Raw genomic sequence first — 17,851 nt, 5'->3', positions numbered from 1 at the left:
AAGACAAGAGTAAATAGAGTAAGATCATAATTAATGTTGGCGGTGAGATTATTATTTATACTAGTGTTATATACAATAGCAGTTTCCAGGCATGAAATGACTTCTGCTTTTTCAACTTGGCTTTGCAGTTGGTGGGTTGGCACGCACGCCTCTTGAATTGGGTTTCAGCATCTTGTATGACTGGCATACCCACGGTGCATTCTGTTGCCTTGGCTTGAAGCAGCAGAACAAAACATGCTGGTCTAGTAGTGTGTGCACTGTATACATTTGTAAATAGTTTATTTGCATTGTGCAGCAGCTCTGCTAGCATGCACTCTGGTGCTTTCTTTGGATTTTACAATTTCTGTTTCAGTGGAACGATGTTATATGTTATTTAGTTTGCAATACAGCCAAAAATAGATTTCATTTACTATGGGTTATCATATTACTGACTGTTTAAATTGACAATTACATTTAACATGACAAATGGTATTTACCCCCATAGATGTTAAGTTAAAAAACTGTCAAATTGGTGGTTGACTGGTCCAGGACCAATCATGGTTAAGTGAAAGGCACATCCTTAAATTCTTTGCATGTCCTGTGTAGAAACTATCTGCATTGAAAGTTGAAATTGTACCAGCACATTGATTGTTTATACTTAATTCTCATTTTATTTATTGTATGATGAAAACACTTTGACCATTAATGGTTTTCTGTAGGTACAGCGTACAGTTGACAAAAACATTAATGGCATCTTTTAAAACGGAATCATTTTGTTGGTATGACATGACATGACATTCATTTGGCAGCGACTCACATTTTTACCTTATAGCTACACAAACATTGGGAGGCATGTGGGGATAATGTCTTGCTAAAGGAAACTTGAGCATGTGGAGAGGGGGAGCCATGGATTAAACCAATCAATGTTCTCTACCACCTGTGCTACAGTTGCCCAATATATATGAAATAATTACCTTGAGTTGATGTTTTAATGTGAAACAGTATATATTATATTGGAAAATAACCTTTATTTCACTAAATGTATTAACAAGCTTTCCAGGATTAAACCTGAGAATTAACCCGACAACTGTTGCTATTTCCTGTTGACACGCTTTCTGTGTTGAAGGCTGTTATCTACGTTAGCGGCTGGAGTTACAACATGGTAATTCCCCGTGGAAAAAGAATGAGAAGAGAGCAGGGGGAGAGAGGGTTTTTGGCAAATAGTTACAAAAAGATGGATTGAGGGATAATGTTGCTAGGAGACCCTGACTTTTATCCCAGAATCCTGCACTGTGTGCGCGCACGTGTGTGTGTGTGTGTAACGCCTCCTCCCACTGCGTTCGGGTGTCCTTGCTCTTGCTCTTACTATAAAGCTGCGAGCATCTCCTTCACTCTGCTCTCTGCTCCAGTAGAGTCCAGACTGTTTCCCCTGAAACAGATTACACTGAACTCAGCTGTGCTTGGAGAATGAACAGCAGCTTTTTTTCCCTTTTTTAATACAAAGCATTTTGACAGGGATACTTTTGTCAAGGTTATACAGCAAATGTCGACTCCTACACAAGCATGTGTGTTCTTTGACTCAAGTTGCTATTCTTTCCGCCACAGCAAAAGCCTTGAATGGAAAATTAAAAAAGCGTGAAAAAACGCTTGAACTTCGCTACGGGTGGTGGAACAAAAAGAGGTGAAAGCGAGCGAAAGGAAAAGAAAGCCACAAGCACAATGGATTGTTCACTCTGGAGGATCTGAAGACACAGAAGACATTTGTACCTCTGAGCATGAACTGAGCTCCTCGTGAACAGATCCCCAGAGCTGCCCGGAGGCGTGCTTACCTCGCAGGTCAGAAACTCAACATGCTTTAAAGCTCTGACAGCTGATGTGGTGGCAGCAAAGGGGGCTGTTTCCAGCCAACCTGATCTGAAGAGAAGACGTATTTGCTCCTCTCCTGTGCCTTCTATTCTTCTCTGTCCTCTTCACATGAGCACCTTTACGTGCTCCCTATTTATTTTCCTGTTTTGGGCTATGTGAAATGAACACTTCGCTGCAACTTCAGCGATCCTTTTCTAATCCCTTTCCTAACTTTTCCCTTCGATACCCAACTGCTTTCTTTCACTCCTCCATTCATTTCCTTTCCAAATTCACTTCCTCCTCACACACACTGATCTCTGAGCCTACTTCCCATCTCTCAGCTCTTCCTAATCTCCACCTCTGTTCACCCTTCACTATTGCACCTCCCTCTACTTTTCTCTCAGGCTTTGTTCTTGATTTTTTTTCTCTTTTTCATTTCAAACTATCCATCTTTTTCTCCTTTCTTTAGCCTAAGGTCAGTGAGGAGTCAGTGGAGACATACTGCACACTCTCTCTCCTAATTACCATTCCTTCCTCTATACCTCTCACATCCCACACTCCTCAGCTCTTATTCTCTCACCACCATCCTGTCCTGTCAGAATGTACTCCTCCGAAGAGCTGTGGAACTCAACCGAGCAGGTCTGGCTCAACGGCTCCCAGGTGAACTTCTCTCTGGGAAGACGTGGGGACGATGACGAGGAGGAGGAAGGAGATCAGCACCCCTTCCTCACAGACGCCTGGTTGGTCCCCCTCTTCTTCTCCCTCATCATGCTGGTCGGACTCGTAGGCAACTCTCTGGTTATTTATGTCATTTCCAAACACAGGCAGATGAGGACGGCAACTAATTTCTACATAGGTGAGTAAGAACAAAAAGTAGCGTGGTTTGCTTTTGAAAGAGGCACAGTCACACAACAGATGCAAAAACAGGTTCAGATACAGGACATCCTAGGGTTCAGTGGGCTATCATGTATATCTCAGAGTGTCAACTTCAAACAAGTCTTATTATAATTTGATGTATGTCTCTTTAATCTATCCTGTAACACTTCATTGCATACCAAGAGTGGGTTCAAAAGACCCTCCTGGGTTCATGAGGAAGTTCATGAGCTCAGTCTAATTTCACTCACTCTTCATTTTGCCCATAACATATACAGCTATGTGCAAGAATGTCCACACTGATGACAGGTTTCACTTGTACCATTAGAGGAGACAGGTGTTGAGATGTGACCTGAATCACAAGTGAGTGCAAATTATGAAAAAAAAAGCTGCTTAAGCAAATGTAATAATTATCTGCTGGGGAAGCCTGTTTGGGAAGCCTTGCTGCATAAAATTAGAAATTATGAGTTTGTGTAAGAAAGAAATTTTTATTGGACAAGTGCTCAGGGCTTAAAACAGGGGTCATTTGTTCATGCTTATTTACAAAGGTTTGGCTCTCCTGCATATAATACTCAGGGGATTCATCATATTAAAACTAATCAACGATAAAAAAGAAAAGTTAAAAAAAAAAAAAGTACCAAACTGATCCTGTAAATTGCTGATATTATCTACATGCAATTCTCTTAGTTGCAGAACAGAAATACTCAGCATGGAATGATGGGAAATAAAAGTCAGGTTTCTGCAAATTTTGCAAATTCCCCAGAAAACCAGTAAAATTGATGTGTGTTTCCACCCACTGGTGTTATGCGAATATTTAGGAGCCAGTTCGTTGAGATAAACAGTGGTGTTATTCACTGTTAATAGGATGGTGTAATTAAAGGAGCTCCAGCCTCAAACACTGAAAAAACAATATAGAAAATGTGATGGAAATATACCATTTATGCTTGTTTCTTGTATCAATTTAAGAAACATTATAGTCTTTTTATTGCTTCACACAGATCAGACATTTCAGACGAAAAAAGGCTTGCTGCCTTTTTTCTCCAGTGGCGTGGAAGCTGTAGTAAACATTTACACTTTTTTTCCTCTAAAATTTCCTCTCAGGTTCTTTTTACACACAAACTGTAAATGCGAATAAAAAACACACTTGGAGATTTCATCAGGAGGGTTGCAGTAGTCTACTGTTTATCAGTAAAACAAGAGAAATCAAAAGGAGAGCATCAGTCATGCACCTGTCTTATATCTCTTCTGGTATTCAGTGCACATACACCTGATTGATTTTTGTCGCTGAAGTCAATTACGGGCCGTCTGATAGAGCTGTGACGTCACCTGTCACTTCAGGAGAATTGCAAAGGTGACTGATTAACAGAGGTTAAGAAAATAACAACAAAAAAAATAAAACATGAAATAAGAAATGCACGTCATATAGATACTATGCATATATGTAAATGAGACTGTCTATTGATGTGTAAATGAGGCAAAGTGGTTTGAGCGATTCTGTGATTTATGTGTGTCTGTGTTTGCATAAGCCACTGAGCATGTGACAAGAATTGGATCTCTGATAATATCTCAACGCCACAGAATTGAAACAGTTTAATATTCAGCAATATTAGATCAGCGCCTGCACCATCTGGCCGGCCTTTCGACATAATGGTTCAGCAACTATGATGTGATTAGATCAGCAAGTAAAACAAACAGGAGATAGTGGGGCATATCTGTCAGAATGACAGATTATATGGAGGGAGAAAGGGATACACCAGACCAGACCAAGGTCATCACCACAGCCTCTGCTTGGTGTGCTATCTCAACATGAATTTTTGTGTGCATTCATATGAGGATATCTGTCAGCCAGCATGAATTTAAATTAAGCATTTCATGTGTTTGTGTAGGTGTGCTGTTTGGCTCGACCTGTTTTCAGTCAATCAACAGTTGCTTGATTTTCTTTAAGTGCCTACAGCATTTCATCAAGCAAACACCGGATTTATCTTCCTTATCGATGAGCCTTTTACAAATGTTGCTTCTTCTTTTTCAGCTCCTGGTAGATAATACTGTGGACAGACATCCACAGTCAGATATTTAACTATATGTCACAATTTTGTCGCCAAATAAATCCAAATATCTGAATTTATTTAAGTCTCATGATGTTGCCCTCACTGTCAGATCTTTGATGCGCCAGAACCAGACAGATAAATATTCATTTAGGGTTTAGTGCAGTATTATCCAATTATCCACAATGTAATTCAGAATTGATTAGGATTAATTGTGTTATTATACATGGGTTTTTAATGTGGGGGTTGATGTTAAACTCATGCAACAATCAGCACAATCTCCATTCAGACACATTTACAATCAGTCAGTAGCTTCTGGCTGTGACGCTGGGTTGCAGCCTATTTTCATTATAAATTAATCTGTCAATAATTAAATCAGTTAGTCCATAAAATGCCAAATAAAATAACAGTTCCCAGTTTCCAAAAGCTGAATTCAACATAATTGTTTTGTCCAATCAACTTATAATAACCCAAAGATATCCAGATTAATATCAACCAGAAAACTTGGGGCATATTTGCTTGAAAAATGACTTATATTACAATGTTTGATTATTGATAATAGTATTTTCACTATCAGAGTTATTATCACTAGGGTGAATGGTGGGATAACGGTTAGATGTTTCTGTCTTTTTTCCCTCTGGAATTGTTAAAGAAGAAATGTGACTTTTACCTGAAACAAACTTGGTCATACTAACTGTGGAACACTTTGCTGTAGATCCTCCAAAATTGCACATTGTTGTTTTCCCCCTGTGCAGCAAACCTGGCTGCCACTGACATCATCTTCTTGGTGTGCTGTGTCCCCTTCACTGCCACCCTCTATCCTCTTCCTGGATGGATCTTTGGCAACTTCATGTGCAAATTTGTCGCCTTTCTACAGCAGGTAAAGCCATGACTCATGTTTTTTTCCATCTTGTGAATCATAATTGAGTTCGTCTTCAGCTCAGTGATGCGCTTTCACATCTACAAAAGTGTTATATCACTGCGCTTTCTGCAAAAGATATTGAAAAAGACATCACGCTCTTCAATTCAACAAAATCTCAATAATTATGAGAATTCAATAAACTTGGTCACAGCCCGTAATGACATTAAGGGCTTTGATACAATCAAATACCCATCGACATGAGCTGCCTGACATGTTCTGATTTCATAACTCAGCTTGTGTCAGAGTTTAGGTTAGAGTTCAGGTAGGTACACATAGCTAAAACTAATGCAGTCTAATGCACTGCATTATGTTGACAGATGTTGCAATTACTGTATGTTGTCCACCCCATTCAAATCAGTGAGGGTAAGCTAAACAACAGACACACCTCTATAGCTGAATCGTCATCTCTTTTACAGTTTCAACAAAAACAATGTTAAGAGCGAGGATGAATTGCAGGACAGTCATATGAGACTGCATAATAAACTGCCTAATAAACTTACAACTGAGTGCATTTTAAAGAAATGCTATACACGCCACCATCTAACTATCACAAAGCTAAAAGCATCAGTGGAGCCCAACCTTCACCAACCTGACCCTTCAAAGCAACCTAATGCACTGTATATTCACATCCCATTTTACCGGTTGCATAACAGGTTGGAACCAGTTCAAAAAGCACTGTTGCCTCCATCCCTGATGGTTTCAAGTGTTTTCAGGATGAATGATCCCTATGCATCCAAAAAAAAAAAAAAAAAACAGACTGAGAGAGTTATTCCAAAGGGCTTATCCCCAATCTACTATGGCTTGGATTATACTGCAGTTGTATGTTTCTTTGGATGTTTCTTTGGTGTGTGTGTGTAAGCAAAAAAGACAAATGAATACATGCAAATAACTATCCTGAAAAAGAAAAAAAATGCATCATTTTTCTAGCAGCAAAATATATTTGTTTTCTTATTTATTTTCTCTTCTTCTCTATCTTCTCACAACCCCTCAATTTTAGCTTTAAGAGGCCATGATTCGCAGATAGCGGCAGAATTGCTTCGTGCTCGAGAGAGTAAAGACAAAAAAAGTCTGTGTGCCATTCAGACTATATACCTTTTAAGTTTTACCTTGTCTGTAAATGACTATTCAAGGCACAAAAACTGAAACGTCTGACAAAAATTAATTTCCTGATTTTTATTTCCCAGAAACATAACCTTGAGACACAGCAATAATTGATTTTTTTGTGTGTTGTTTTTTACCAGTTGGGGACAGCGTACCAAACTATAAGCAACAATGTCATTCAATTAAAGTTGTGTTTATGACCACATTGCAAATTTAAGTCCAATACTCGCTCTAGCACTGTTTTAGTCTACGGACTCCCGAGGGAAATGCCTGTAACTGTAACAATAGCTAAATGCTCCACTATGTTCAGCACTTTGTCTGCCTGTTCTTTAGTTTAGTGGGTTTCTCATAGTTTTTTTTTCCTCAGTAAAGAGGTAGAAGAGAGTGGTGAAAGTGAATCAAAACAGTGAAGTTATGGGCAATAAAACCAAAACAATGAACTGAAAGGTGCCAAAATGCTCTGCAGACTTAACTGCGGAATTTGGTCATAATTCTCTGTGAGTTTGTCACTAAGAGCAAGCCCTTTTCACAAACATGAATTCATCTAATCCTCTGTTGATATAAGATGTTGATTAGTGTAGCTTTAATGAAAGCCTTATTAGTAGTTTATGTTTTAGTTTTAGTTACATCCACACAGGGAAGCTTAACATAAAATGGCAATCAAATACTCTACTACGTTCACCAGCTAGTCTCTAATTTTGTGAAGTGTACAGTCATCAGGGGGAGGCCATGCCAAGCCCACAGCTTATCCAAAGGGGAAGGTCAATTAAAACATCCTTAAATGTACAGCCTGTGACAATGAGTGGGCTTTATGTTCAGATTTTAAATTGCCAGGCTTTATTTTACGCTGTAATTATACTTCGCAAAGCACTAATAACTGCTGACTTCTCTAAAAATATGTTAATTGAGCACCCACAGCCAAATACCATGGAAAGGCCACACTGTCACTGAGAGTCTAAAAAAAGAGGAGGGTTATCACAGCTCCCGTTTAGTGAATAAGCATCCTGTCAAGTGACACAAAACCAACTCTAAGTAAGGCCTGACTTTCCTTTCGGAAACTGAGCCTAACTACAATATGTGGTAAATTTAATTAATTTTCCATTTTGTTGGCGATTCGGGTAAAAGTGTACGTCATTCGTTATGAAGCTAGGACGGAGGAGATGATCTGTCAGGAAAAGAATGACAAGATGTACATGGCTAATTTAAGCATAAAAACATAATTTAGCATCAAAGACTAAGATGTCAGTTTGTGACGCAGGCCAGTAGCACAGGCAGGCAGAGAGCTTAAAAGCATTTAGTGTGATTTACTTTTTTTCATCTTTATCTGAACATGGAGCTTGTGTGCTTGTCTGTAGTGAAACAATGACTCTGAATATTTTCTTTTGGAAAATGGAAAAGGCAATTGTCTGTCGTGCAGCTTTGTCTGTTTTTCTGTTTCACCCAACCATTTTCTCTGCCCGTCATCATCCAACCCTACATGTTTTTTTAATGTTTTAATCAGTTACTGTGAAGAGAGACTTTCCATCATTTATTATTGCATGTACCTGAGAGAAGGGTAATTTTTGAATGTTTTAATAATTATAATGAGACAGGGGAACAGACTGCTCTTTCTACCTCAGCCTCACATATTTTACAAAGAAATATATTTCAGCAGTTCAATGAAAACAACCGCAGCAGGTGCATTGAATTGTGTTTGCTTTCTATATCCATCATCAGTCTCTGTTAAATCAAAATTGGACAATTCTGTTCAAGACTTCAAACCCTAATTCCCCGCTGGGAAACTGCTTTGTGACAATTGCACAATACACATTTAGGTCAGAGGAAGTAAATAAGTACAAACTACAATACAGTAGTAATAATAATAATAATAATAATAATAATAATAATAATAATAATAATAATAATAATAAATACACAGTAAGTGAATAGAAAAAATATAAACATGAAAAAATAACTTGCGAGGTAGAATCATCAGACCTCATAGCATCGGTATATAGCAGGTCCTCGGTGGAGGACGGTGCAGCATTATTGCATTTATGTTATTACACATCACAGGTGATCTCAGCTGTAAGGATGTAAGGAAGCGTCAGGGAGCATGTGCTAAGGTCATTGGAAACCTTGTGAGAAATTATGTCACAGTTTGTACAACACACACAACAGGAAGGAGGACCCAAATGCAGACACAGATCACGCAGGCAGGAACAGTTCAGTGATTTAAATGGAAGAGATTAAAAACACTCACAAAACAGGTCACAAGTTGGCAGAAACAAAGTCCACAACATGCATGGATGATGTAAAACTATCTGGCAAACAACTGGAGAAAGACCGTCGGTTAAGAAACTGTGAGCTGATTGGTGAATTGGAAACAGGTGAGGTGGGTGTGGGCGTCAGGACTGGGTCATTAGGGAATGAGAGATGGATGAACAGGTGGGTGTGGGGAGTCCAGGAGGAAAGTCTGAGGACATCTGGTGGGTGGATGGAGAGTGGCAGGGGACAGGGACTTCCAAACCAAAACAATAATTTGTCCCTTTAATAGGACCCATCCAGGGTCTGTTTACAGTGAAAGCTACACTATTCAATAGTATCTATATTATCAATACATAGCCAAGATGTACTGGTAACAACATCAATATTAACAAGTCTGCAGCTCACTGTTATTTCACTTGGCTTTGACTGTGAGCAACTCTGATCTTGTGTAATATTCACTGCTATTTACCTATTACAAACATTATCTGTGGAAACCTTTTCATACCTACAAAAAATGAACATGTCTTAATGTAGCTTAATATTTTTACTTGTCATTTAAAGTGCAATATTTAAATGGCTCTCTAAGGGAAGCAGGGAGGAGGCAGAGCCTTATCATGAAACCGAATTAAACATAATGACACTTAATTATTTTCACTATTTTGCACTCTCTTGCTCGGCCTCTAAAGACACAATCATGTCCTGTTGATTTAACAAATATTTTATGCAACATAAGAGCCACCTTTTGTAAAACACAATTCAATCTTTCCTCATGTAACAAAAAGAAATGAGAAGAAATAGAGATCATTTTGCTATTGAGCTTATGATCTAATTACAGTCTCTTTCCAATGTCTGAGCCTATTCCTCTGACTAGACATTATGTATTAGAGATAACAAGGTATTGTGTTCCTAATGTACCAGGTGTCTTAAAAATTGAGGGACTGTGGTACCATTTTCCTCAGTGACCTCAACACTGAACTCATTGTGACCCCTTTCTCTCTCTCTCATCATATCCTTTGAAACTATGATGTGTTGCTCCAAACCTCTGGAGGCTATGGGTGCTGGCATCACAGCCGCACATAAGAGGAGGAGAGAGAAAGAGGCAGATACATAGACAAAAGAGGGACAAAATTAGATCCTATTTGGAAAAAGAGCGCTGCGAGAACCTCTGACCCCTCATCTCTAGCTCTGCTGCCCATATTTCAAAGCAATATGGATTAGTTTACCTACATATGACATAGTACAACCCTTAAAGGTCCATGTGTTTGAAGTGAACAAAATATCATTTTTATGAGGAGGATGAAAAGAAGAGTGAGGCTTTTTTTTTTCTTTCTCACCCTGCTCTGTGGGAAAGCAGTGTACGAATTTGTATAAAAAGAAAATAGCCTCTCCAGACCAATGGTTCCCAACCTGTGGGCCGGGGCACACTGACAGGCCGCCAAGGAAATGCAAGTGGGCTGACAAATCAGTTGCAAAACAGTACAATTTTGAGGAAAAGAATGTATGTGGGAATGTATATATCAATCATGTATTTTAATATCTTAAAACAACATGATCTGTCAAACAAAAAAAGAAAAACTGAGCTTTCCTTCCTCTTTTCAGTTCAGTCATGAATGTTGGTGATCGTTAAAATAAAAACTGCTCTGAGAAGGAATTCTTTGGCCTCCATGTTGTTTTGTGGTCAGATGTGGGTTGCCAACATTTTAGAGATTTTAGAGCGGGCCATGAGTTGGATGAGGTAGGGAACTAGATAATGTTTACTTTTTTCATATTGAGAATATTCTGAATTTTGTTTTCTAAGAAAAAAAATTATTTTTTTCAAGGTCAAGTCAAACTTACTAAATATACCTCAACATTCCTGCTGTGACACAGAGTCTACATTTGGCCTTGAATTAGCATCCTTCTGATGTGCCACAGTTTAATTAAATCAAGCATCACTGAACCCCATTAAAAACTGAATTGAATAATTTGTTCATATGCTAATTAAAAATACTTCCTCTCTGCTTTCCATCTTTCTAATCCTTTGTATGTTTCCTCCCTCGCTGTCTCTCTTCCTCCTTGCTCTTCAGATTAATAGCACATGAGCTCATTAGCAAAACCAAGTCTGGGATAAAGCCGGTTTCTTGAGAATAAAAAAAAAGTTGCTTGAGCTCCCCCTTTGCTTCGTAATGAGTGATGATCAGCAAGGCTGAACATCATTAAAGAGGTGGTGGCCAAACGTCTGTTGCAATATGATCACCTGAGGTAGTTTAGAAGATCTTGCAAGTTTGTAATTAGCTCTTTGGGAGCACAATTTATTTATTTTTGTTTGTTTATTTGTGTGTGTGTTTCTTGCAAGAATGTATAGAGCTTTTTCAGTTTATAGCCCTGGAAATCTGTGTTGATAGATATTTAGATAATGGGCGAGACAATCGCAATCTTAGTTTGTCATAGTAAAAGTTTTTTTTTTATTACTGGGCATTTCTTCTTTCTCAATATGAATGTAACACATCAAATCTTCAACTGACCATAACAAAATATAAAATCTGAGGCTGACCTTCATTGCTTTTGATAACCAATTAAAAATGTGGATACTGCCCCGGGCTTTCATTGTAGTAGAAACACTAAATGAATTTGCACTCTGCTGTCTCTGATGCAAAACACATTCAAAGTACAGTGCTAAACCTTGCTCCCTGTCTTCTGTAGGTGACAGTGCAAGCCACCTGTATCACTCTGACTGCCATGAGTGGAGACCGCTGCTATGTCACTGTCTACCCTCTGAAATCTCTCCGCCACCGTACCCCGAGAATAGCCATGATCGTCAGCATCTGCATATGGATCGGTGTGCAACGCTCGTTTTTATCACAATATTATTCTCTTATCACTTCTTCTGACCGCATGTAAACATTTTAATTAATTGAGATAATCAAGAGTTGATGAATAATTAGGCCCAATTATACATGAAGTGGGTAAAATAAATAGTGTGTAGGATTTCAACCACTTCTACTGACACAGTCTTTGTCCTGCCCCAGGCTCCTTCATCCTGTCCACCCCAATTCTTATGTACCAGCGTATAGAGGAGGGTTACTGGTACGGTCCAAGGCAATACTGCATGGAGAGATTTCCCTCTAAAACACACGAGAGAGCTTTCATCCTCTACCAGTTTATTGCTGCCTACCTGCTGCCTGTCCTCACTATCTCCTTCTGCTACACTCTGATGGTGAAGAGGGTGGGTCAGCCCACTGTGGAACCTGTAGACAACAACTATCAGGTATGGCCAAGGTTTGTTGTGCTTTGTTCTGAGTTTAACTGTAACTGCTTGGCTTAACTTTAAGGTATAACTACAACCAAGTGGCCAAATGCAACTAATTGCGAGGTAATTAAAAGTTAAAAAGGTATTCTCTTCTTTGTATGGTGGTAGTACTGGTCCTTTTTTTAATGTGTTATCTTGCTTTTAATATTGGCCATCTTTGAACGTGTGTTTTAATACACCTTTCTGTCAAGCAGCTGTGATCAAATGTTTTTGTTTTGGGGTTTTTTTGGGAAAAAAAAGGGTCAAAAGACTATGTGTAATGAAAAGGGTTTTGTTCCCAGTGACTAACACACAGAAAATTACAACCTGACTCTGCAGTTCCCAGATAACTCTAAGGACAAGCTGAGAAATGCAAATCAAGACTGAGAAATGCAAAATGAAAATTAAAAAAAAAAAATTTAACCAAAAGTAGTAACGGGAAAATGCAGTCACTCTGAAGCTGTGTTGATGCAATTGCATTTCACATTTTAGCTCTTTCTCATACTTTATAATAATAGTTTTTGGATGGCTTGTGATCCCACCTTTCTTTGCATTTTCATTAATAGATAATATTAACTACAGAGTATTCATTAAAAAGCTGTAAAACCTCACTGTACCCTACATACACGGCACCAAATGGCAGACAGACATATTGAATGACCATCTGGTGAGCATAGTGACACATTTTGCAACTAAAGAGCCAGATATTTCCCTGAAGAGCTGGTAGATGCAAAAAACATGACTTCAAATGACTAATATTGCTACGAATGTGTAAATAAGCAACTGTTTGCTATCAGTTTACCATATCAACGTCAGAGTTGTGTTCAAAGCTTGTTTCTGCTGCCACCAAATGGCCAAAAAAAAAAAAAAAATCTGTTATTGCACATTTAAATGTATTTATGTACAGAGTAAAAATGTTCCTCTCCCCTTATCTGCTCCTTAGGTCAACCTTCTATCTGAGAGAACTATAAGTATCAGAAGCAAAGTCTCCAAGATGGTGGTAGTGATTGTCCTCCTCTTCGCCATTTGCTGGGGACCCATCCAAATCTTCGTCCTCTTTCAGTCTTTCTATCCAAACTACCGTCCGAACTACGCCACGTACAAGATTAAGACGTGGGCCAACTGCATGTCTTATGCCAACTCCTCAGTCAACCCCATCGTTTATGGTTTCATGGGAGCCAGCTTCCAAAAGTCCTTCAGGAAAACCTTCCCCTTCCTCTTCAAGCACAAGGTCAGAGACAGCAGCATGGCTTCAAGGACTGCCAACGCTGAGATCAAGTTTGTTGCGGCAGAGGAAGGCAACAATAATAACAGAGTTAATTGAATCTGACAATAAAAAAATAGAATGAATGAGATTAATATTTGTATCCGCAGCAATCACAGTAAGACGACAACTACAGCAATGATGAACGATAGCCATGGTCTTAACAGAGCAACTGGCTGATTGCAAATGAACAATGACTGAAACCATGTTTGGCAGACACATTTTATTTATGTTGATGAATGCAATTAATTATCAAATTGATGTGGAGATTCAGAGACTCGTAATACAGATGGACACTAACAGTGTTTGGCACAATATGTTACCCCTTTTCCACTGCCAAAACCAGCTGTCATTGGCACAACATGTCATCCACAGAGCTGCCAAACACCTCAGCCTAATAACGTTCACATCTGACGAGGACGTTCACATCTGATGACGGAACGGGAGAATGTGGCCTGAAAGCTGCATGTGGGAGTCCCAGTCCCTGTACGATCTGACAAGGTCTGCAGCTTTGGTGTGAACTGTCCAGCATTTGGACAGCTGATGATTAAAGACAGTAAATGAACACTGAATGTACAATTTGAATGGACAGTTGATACTCTGGAATAGATGCCTATGAACAATGTTTTGTTTAATTTATGTGGTTGACATTTGTTCTAGTCACTGGTGAGAAAGAGAATAATTTAGTTGGAGACACTTTCAGTATCTGTCCTCATGCGAAACAGCTAACGCGAATTTCTGGAAGGAACAGTTTCTCATTTGAAAATGTGCTTCTTCACTTTCTTTCTGGGAGATGGATGAGAAAATATCACAAATATGAATCTAGAGCCAGGACATGATTAGTTTAGCTTGATACAAAGGCACAAAGGGGAATCTCACATTAAACAAGCATCTTGCCTGTCTCTCCAAGAAATAATTACACCAAATAACTCCAGGCTAGTTGTTGAGGGCTGATGGGCTGGTTAGCAGCAATTTAACTTTTAAAATTAAATATCTAAATAGCACCACCTGGAGCACCTTTTAATGAGTAGAATGAAGAATAGATCATATGCCAAAGATTGTCAGCGATATAAGATCGTTATATCGGCAACCACTACTGCCAAATTTAAAGAATATGGCGCCATATTGTAAATTTATTATTAAATTTATTTTAACCCTGACATGACCAATTCTGGAATCATACAACTGTCTTGAGTTGTCCGATGATGTGAATGCTCACAAGACTTTAACCTCAGGAATTTTTCCCATCTCCCAAGTCAATCCCATAGGATGTGAATGTGACATGAAGGCATAGATCTGGGAGCGGTATCAATCTTCTTCTCCAACTCTCAGCAACAAACCAAATAAACACATTTTCTGAAATGTCAAACTATACCTTGTGAAAAAACATGTCTGTATCTTGATAATTTATGGGGTGACGTCTCCTGCCTGAACATAACACAACAAACATCAGTGGTTGCGTTAAGGTCACTGTCAAAGTTCAAATACCTCTCTGGTGTCTGTGATTGAGAAGCTGACAGGAGCCTACATTCTTCTTCTTCTTCTTTAATCACATTCAACCAGCTGTGAAACAGTGAGCTCGGGGTAACACAGGGTTTAAGTTGTGCTTTTCTCTTTGGAAAGAATCAAGCAAAAACCTGCCAAATAGCCTGCATCCAAATGAATGGCAATTACCATGCTGCCAAATGTGATGAGTGGGAGCTGGATGAAGTAGGGGTTACAACCGGTGAAGCATAGGCAGTGTTTACCTTCTTTAGTGTCAGATACACAAACATTCACGCTTTTCTCAAGTGCATACACAATCACTTACAACTGTAGACACATACACAGACATGAATCCACGTGTAATCAGTTGTCACATCTCTGAGAAACACCTTCACCCGTATGACCTGTGGCCTGTTAAAGGAAAACTTGTTCGGCTGCCTCCACTTTCTAGATGCAGTCCTTTTCTGTCCATTTACACCCTGACACGCAAAGTCTGAAGTCCAGATATGGCTCAAAGGAAGTCTGCTAATGCAATTCAAATTTGATTTGTAGATTTTATAGGTCATCAAAGCTCCATCTGAATGACATCAAAGCGTCTTGAAAGGAAAACCAGAGTGCTTTTGGCTGCTATAATTAGCCATAAATTGGTAACAAAAACGTTCTCAAGTATTTTTATTAATTAAGAAAACATTCGGGCATATTTTGCTACCAAGCCTTTAGCTATGACCACATTAATGCAACTAAAAATAATGTAACCTCACATGTTCGGTAGTATATGTGCCCCTGAATACAGTTTTAGCACAACTGAGTTTACTTTTGTACAAAAAAAGCACCTTAAATTTCATTTCAGTAAAATGATTCAAGTTGATTAGACATAATTGGACCTCCCTCTATGATTAGATTTTTATAAAAGACAGCCAACAAAAATAAATGTCACTCAGTGTCAGCAGCAAATTAAGCATGAAATAACTGACATGGTATGAAAGGTCTAAAGTGCATTGCAAAGCCATTTATTTTAAACTGAGTGCTGCTGTAAAACGCTGCTGTTTGGACGTATCTAATTTAATGCTAATGACTGCTTATTGCTTTTTAATGTATGATAATTGTGCTGCATTTCCTACATGTGGAGCAATGTACTATACATCCATTTGGACCAAAGTCATAAATAATATGTATGTTTTGTGTTTCACATTAAGTATTCTCTTGTATCTGACCTTATTCTGACAATGTTACTCTGTTATATATCTGTTGCTCAGTTCAGCTTTAACCTTATTGTCCAATAAAATACAATTTTCCATTAGATATGTGAGTAAGCCATTTCAAATCCAAAATGTTGTGGTGAAAATGACAAGCAGTGATTATTTTACCATTTCTCAGGGTTATGTGGAATCACGTCTGCAGTTTTACCTTTAACTTTTGAACAGAAGTAATTATGTAACCTGTAATTTATTTTGTTGGCACCAATCATGCATTATCCTGCAAACAAAGATGTAGCCATTGTATAGTAGCTGTAAAACTTCATGTTAGCTGAATTAATGCTTGACATTTGCACTGGATATCATCTGGAAACATTGTTTTCCTTTCTTGTCAACAAATAAAAATGGACATCTCTGCTTTCTGGTTGATCTTCTGAGTAAATTATTAGATTCTATTTAGTATATTTCATATAAAAACAACTGTCTATAGTAGAATTATTGGGCCAGTCCAGATGAAATAAATGCAAGAGGCCTTTCACGTTAGCTCTTACTCTAGTAATAATAATGATGATAATACTTTATTTGTACAGCACTTTTCAGTACAAAAATAAAGTGCTTCACATGAGTCAAATATAAGACATCCAAACAAATGAAATAAAACATCAAACAAATCAAACAACCAACAAATCAAATTGAGTATCCAAACAAATCCAGGTGAAATATAAACGAAATTAAAAAGGCATTACACAATAAAAGCTTCTTTTTTTTTAAATAGAAATATGTCTTAAGAAGAGAGATAAAACAGGGGACTGACCCTGCAAGTCTGATCTCTGGTAGGTCACCTACTGATCAGTAGTAGCCTACTGATTAATAGTATAGTTGATAAGATGTAATCAGAATTTGAAATAAGTTCTCTGGTTAACATAGAATATGTCAGTAAATACCACTCTTGTGATTTGAAGGTGATTGCTGACAAGTGGCTAAATGTGACCACAGAGGTTGTCAGGGACGTTAAACATCGTCAAGTCAAACACAAAAACCAACCTAATCACCAGTCTGCCTTTATAGCCTTGTTGTGTTCATGAGTATTACTACCTTTCTAAGAGGAGGAAACAAGTTGGAAGCTTAGTGGTGATGACGCTGAAGTCATGAGTTCCTCTATAGCCTAATATTAGCTTTTTATGTCTGGCGACTGTATTTAGGTTTCAAGAACCACAAAAATTGTGTTCAGCTGTGAATGTTATCCTGCTGAACAGAATGTGCAGGTATCATAAACTTTTGTTTGGCTTTTTGTCGAGGGAATCAGGGTGATGCTAACTTCTGTGTTGGTCTACAAAAATACGGCATCTATTATTCTTCCCTGAAAGAGAAGTATAAGAACTGGCTGGTAGCTATGGAGATGTAAGTCAGTGAGTTGGTCGGCCCACCAATTTATATCATTCTGAAATATCTCATCAACTTTACGATGGATTGAAATGAAATCTGATTTAAACATTCATCATCAGAGGATGAAGCCTACTCAATATCTTGATTCCCAGACTTTCCCTCTAACAATATCAGCAGACTCACATTTCTGGCTCTCAGTGAGTCATCTCAAAAACATTTGCAGCAAAGCAAATGACATTC

General features: G+C 38.4%; 1 protein-coding gene across 2 annotated transcripts; it reads left to right on the top strand.

The window, feature by feature from the left end:
- The first annotated feature begins 1,376 nt into the window (after positions 1–1,376).
- Positions 1,377–16,646, top strand: kiss1ra (KISS1 receptor a). 2 transcript variants are annotated; one of them, XM_071492007.1, is made up of 6 exons: positions 1,377–1,815; positions 2,424–2,680; positions 5,498–5,622; positions 11,695–11,830; positions 12,021–12,259; positions 13,224–16,646. In XM_071492007.1, the coding sequence occupies exons 2-6, from the start codon at positions 2,425–2,427 to the stop codon at positions 13,602–13,604; spliced, it is 1,137 nt and encodes a 378-aa protein (XP_071348108.1). In that variant the 5' UTR covers positions 1,377–1,815; position 2,424; the 3' UTR covers positions 13,605–16,646. The 2 variants fall into 2 exon arrangements, with proteins under 2 accessions (XP_071348108.1, XP_071348107.1); XM_071492006.1 differs by having other exon boundaries at positions 2,390–2,680.
- Positions 16,647–17,851: the final 1,205 nt, after the last annotated feature.

Source organism: Trachinotus anak, unplaced genomic scaffold, assembly GCF_046630095.1.
Source record: "Trachinotus anak isolate AG129_WGS33_773 ecotype Australia unplaced genomic scaffold, CSIRO_AGI_Tana_v1 ptg000012l, whole genome shotgun sequence".
Taxonomy (NCBI): Eukaryota; Metazoa; Chordata; class Actinopteri; order Carangiformes; family Carangidae; genus Trachinotus; species Trachinotus anak.
The sequence above is the reverse complement of the archived record's forward strand: the minus strand, read 5'-3'. Positions and strand labels throughout refer to the sequence as shown.

Bases quoted from the DNA above. Each gene is read 5' to 3' on its own strand.
- kiss1ra (XM_071492007.1), top strand. From the start codon at position 2,425: ATGTACTCCTCCGAAGAGCTGTGGAACTCAACCGAGCAGGTCTGGCTC. The intron at 2,681-5,497 runs GTGAGTAAGAAC...CCCCCTGTGCAG, and splicing joins GGCAACTAATTTCTACATAG to CAAACCTGGCTGCCACTGAC. The intron at 5,623-11,694 runs GTAAAGCCATGA...TGTCTTCTGTAG, and splicing joins TTGTCGCCTTTCTACAGCAG to GTGACAGTGCAAGCCACCTG.